A 5,121-nucleotide genomic window follows, 5' to 3' on the forward strand; every position below is an offset into this window, starting at 1 on the left:
TTACCAGTTACGATGAGGTGTACTTGAGCACTGGTCATGCCTTAATTTGATGGGATCAGATCAAGTCCAAGTGAGCGGAAAGGCAAAGGGAAGTACATGGGACAAGATGTGATCGAGGTCGTATTCCATCGAGTTTCCCATTTCTCTCGATCAAGTCAATTCCATCTTGAATCAGTATAGATGCCACCCTAGAATCAATTTTTAAGGAACAATGGGCATTTTTTTGTTAAAGGACTAATTATTGTAGAGAAGATCTCCTTGGCTCATGAGGTGGCTTTAAGTGATAGGGGATTTAAACCTAAAGACTTTGTTTAGTGTTGAATTGGGACCAAGAAGAAAAAGTTCTTCTATCGAAGAGGCCCCCTCTTCCCCCACCTTTATACGGCTTGGCTTCGCTATCGCTCTTATGTAGTAGTCGACGTAAAAAGTAGTATTCCTACCATAAAAAAATGCCTAAAATACATTTTGTGCAACAGCCCATCCTATCTGATAGAAAAGGATCCCATGATCCTGAACCGATCTTACCTGGGATCGCAAATCCCCTTTTTCCACATGCTTGAAGCTCTACCCCTTATAGTTAAGTGTATCCCTATTGTCTTTTCCAAATGTAAATGAGCAAGGTTCAGGCACCAGGCGAGAATATGTAGTCATTGGTGGGCCAAATCTCACGAAAAACTTGAAAATGTTTTTTTTTCATTTTAAAAAATTGGTTAGTCATTTATTAAATTAACAAGTACCAATAATAGATATCGATAAAAGAGAAAGAAGAAGAACAAGGAAAAAATAATTGTAATAATCAATATTCGTGATGCACATATTTGTGTATTAGATTTAAAAGGCAGGCAATATCGATCTAAATCCAGAGGCTATGGTTTGAAATTGAATTCTTCATCCACCGATTTGAGCTAATACGGGTTTCAGACCGCATTCGAGCTCTTAAAGAGCGGAAACGGGCCCTCCTTCAAGAACATCAATCTCTCATTGTGAAAGGGCGAAACCGCGGGGGAAATGGAAACAACGGGAGGATATTCACCAAAAGGAAGAGCTTTTTCTTGAACAAGAGACGCCCTATCAATTGAATAATCGAAGAGAGATAGAATTCTAGCTTATATATATATATATAAATATAGATTAATATAAATTTTATTATTATTTTTATTTCTATTTTATTTCTAATAGATTCATTTATAATTATACTAATTTTTTTATCTCATTAGACTATAGTTGACATAATAGCTTTTCTCTTACCTACGAAGCGTTTGGCCATATTGTATATAAGATCACTAGTGATTGTAAGCTAGGTGCCCTTACATAACAAGAGTCTAACGGAAGCATCCAATCAACCGGGGCTCATCTTTCTTACGGCTCGTTACCACAGCGCTCGTTCACCCCTTCGGCTTCTTTAATTAAAAAAGGTAGTGTCTTTTTCCTATTCTTATTAGTAAAATAGCATTTTTTTTAAGCGAGGCTTAGGTGTGAGTATCCAAGATTGGTTAAAAGGTTCCTAATAAGGGTAAGAGAAAAGCACCTCGAACTCCGTCCTATATAGCATAACGGGTGAGACTATCTCCATTGGACCTTCCAGTTCAGCACCTTTTGAGATTTTGAGAAGAGTTGCTCTTTGGAGAGTACAATAAATTATTAATAAAATGAACATTTCATTTTAAATTAAAATAAATATTTAAATTATTAAATAAAAATGAATATTAATATTATTAAATAAAAATATTAATAATATTAAATAAAAAAGATTTAAATTAATATTAAATATAAATAAAAAAATAGATCCCTAGGGAGTGACTAGCAGTTGTATCTTTCATAGTAGTTCTCCCAATAACTAAAAAGTGTATCATGTCTGAATCTAACTAGGGTTAACGGTGATGGAGGAACTGGATCGGAAAAAAAAGGGATATCTAATAAAACCGTCTTGGCTTAGGCTTCCAACTGAACTTACTTTATGTCCTTGTCGCCCGCCGCTAGTAGAGATTTTCCTATTACTTTGAGATAAGAGAAATGTTTTCATGATCCATCAGTGCACTCATTCCAAATTTAGTCACCTAAACTAAAAGTCTAAATAAGACTTAGGGACCTACTTGTTTATATTATCATTATAAGGAAGCAACTAGTCAGAAAGAAGCTAGTAGTAGACATACTTACTTGCCACTTATTAAGAAAGCGAAGGTAGAAAATAAGTAAGGAAAAAATGACGTGTAACCCGCCTGTTGTCTCATTCAACTACCCGCATACCATATATAAACCCATTTCTCGATTCAATAGAAGCCCAAAGAGGTGAATAGAAGAGGGTCCAAAATAAGAAGAGATATATATATAAAAACGGGACCGATTACGCTTATTCCTAAGAATGTAATGACAGGGAGATCTATATGTAAACATAGTATCTATTTAGATACGCTCGAATAACCCCTTCTTTCTCATAATGAGAATGTATATAAGCCTATTCCGGTCTAGTCCGTTGTGGAATGAACTTATTGATAAACTCCAGATGCCTGTCCAAGCAGCTCAAGCAAGTTGTGAGTTTTGCGGTGGCCCGCATTTCAATAGTAACTATATGTCGGGAGGTATGTTTGGTCTTTCTTCATTTAACCATGAACATGTGGACTATATGGAGAGTCAGCCTAGGCAGCACAATAACCCATATAGCAACATTTATACTCCGGGATGGAGAAATCATCCGAACTTTGGATGGAGGAACAACGATAACCAAGGGCCACCAGGGTTTTAGCGACTATATCAGCAACCACAACGATCTGTTCTCCCACCTCAGTCTCCTCAAACTCAAGGGGAAAAGCCTAACTTAGAGGAGCAGATGATGAAGTTTATGTCCACTTCAAAGACCAGATTCCAGCAGACAAACGTAGCTCTTAGAAGTTAACAGGTCTCCATTCATAACTTAGATAATCAAATAGGCCAAATTTCTAAGATGTTGGCTGAGAGGCAACCGGGGACTTTGCCTAGCAATACATAGTCCAACCCGAGAGAGCATGTGAATGCAATCACTTTGCGATCAGGTAAGTATATTCCTAGTTCTTCTTCTATTTCTAATAATGATGTTGATATGCAGGTAGATTTAAGCAGAAAGGTTGAAGATAATAAGGCAAAGGAATTATAGAAGGAAGAGGCAAAGAAGATTTCATTGAGGGAATACCAGCCCAAAATTCTGTCCCCTGCTAGGTTGAAGCAAGCGCAAGTCGAGTAGTAGTTTGGTAAATTTCTTGATGTATTTAAACAACTGCACATAAACTTATATTTTGTTGAAGCTATTTTGCAAATGCCGAGATATGCGAAGTTCTTAAAAGAGATCCTTAGCAACAAAAGGAAGTTTAAGGACTTATTCGTGACGTTAAATGAGGAATGTTCGGCGATTTTCCAGAACAAGTTACCGGAAAAGAAACATAATCCAAGGAGTTTTACTATCCCTTATGTTATAGGTGACTTAACTATTAGTGATGCTTTAGCTGATTTAGGAGCTAGCATTAATGTAATGCCGTACAACCTGTTTGCTAAGTTGGGGCTGGGAGAGACAGAACTTACTAGGATGAGTATAGAACTAGCTGATAGGTTAGTCAAGCACCCTAGGGGTATTGTAGAGAATGTGCTTGTTAAGGTGGATAAATTCATATTTCCTGTTGATTTTGTGATCTTAGACGTGGATGGTAAGAGTAGTGTACCTTTGATTCTAGGTAGACCTTTCCTTACAACATCTAGGGCAATTATAGATGTTTGTGATGGAAAGCTTGAACTTAGGGTAGAGGATGAGACTGTCACCTTTGACTTGAATAATTCTATGAAACAGTCTTTAGATCATGATGATGCTGTGTATTCTAATAATATAATTGATAATGTTGTTGAGACATAGTTGCAGCAAATGTTAGTTGAAGACCCTCTACAAGTTACTTTGCCAATGTAAGATGAGCATGAGTTATCAAATGAGAAAGTGTTGTAGCAGCTTGAATTTTTGTTAGCTAATGGCCAAGCGAAGAGGATAATGAGTTTGTTATAATTAACAGGGTTGGTGCGCAGAAGTTGAAGCCATCAATCGAGGAACCACCAGTTCTTGAGTTGAAAGAGCTCCCAAAGCATATTGAGATGAGGACAACAGGTTGCCTGTCATTCTGGCAGCGGACTTGACACTCAAGGAAAAGGAGATGACTTTGGCCTCTCTTAGGAAGTACTAGAAGGTGTTTGCTTGAAAAATTACTGACATTCCTGGGATTAGTCTTAGCTATTACTCGCACAAGATCCTTATAGAGGATAGTTACAAGCCAGTGGTGTAACCACAGCACAAACTAAATCCGAACATGAAGGAAGTGGTTAGAAAGGAGGTAATTAAACTTCTTGATGCAGGTTTGATTTAGCCTATCTTTGATAGTTCTTCGGTTAGTCCTGTGCAGGTGGTTCCCAAGAAGGGAGGTATGACTGTGGTTAAAAATGAGAAGGACGAGCTTATACCGACTAGAATGGTAACGGGCTTTCGAGTGTGCATAGATTATAGGAGGCTAAATGATGCCACTGGAAAGGACCATTTTTCCCTTCCTTTTTTATGAGCTATTTATGCAGCTACAATCTAAGGCAGTGAACCTATCGATGCAGACTAGCACTAATGGCAAGTATCAAGGTCGTATTCTCAGGAAACGGTGAACCTAGAACTACTCCAGCGTCTTATGTTATCTAACCTTAAATAATAGTGAAACAATCAAGGAAAGAAAGCAAACCCAAGGGGGACCTAAGTTAGTTTGATTTTAGGGAAGGTAGAAATTAGATTGATTACCAATTGTGAGTACTCGTGAGTGGATTCTAAATTGATTCGAGTTTCCTCTCGAGAACACCGAATTCCTAACCTAAGAACCTAAACGACGGAATCTCATCCTAGGATTGATTTTAAGTTAGCTTTAAGATTAATCCACTACTATTAAGAGTTGTTAATTCTCAATCCGACTAGTTAATTACCCTTATCTCTAAGTAATCATTAACTAGTTCTTGCTATTCAAATTTTCAACTACTAAGTGAATATCTCAATTACAGAAAGCAATCTGAACAACACAATTCACAATGTCTCATGAATAATGCAATATCTTATTAATACTGAAAGCAAGAAGAATA

At 37.1% G+C, this 5,121-nt stretch overlaps 1 protein-coding gene across 1 annotated transcript; it reads left to right on the plus strand.

Moving 5' to 3' along the window:
- Nucleotides 1–3,289: 3,289 nt before the first annotated feature.
- On the plus strand, nt 3,290–3,877 carry LOC125370421. The gene has a single exon (XM_048375798.1). The coding sequence runs from the start codon at nt 3,290–3,292 to the stop codon at nt 3,875–3,877; it is 588 nt and encodes a 195-aa protein (XP_048231755.1).
- The last annotated feature ends 1,244 nt before the right edge of the window (nt 3,878–5,121 follow it).

This window comes from Ricinus communis, chromosome 6 (genome assembly GCF_019578655.1).
Source record: "Ricinus communis isolate WT05 ecotype wild-type chromosome 6, ASM1957865v1, whole genome shotgun sequence".
In the NCBI taxonomy this organism is placed as follows: Eukaryota; Viridiplantae; Streptophyta; class Magnoliopsida; order Malpighiales; family Euphorbiaceae; genus Ricinus; species Ricinus communis.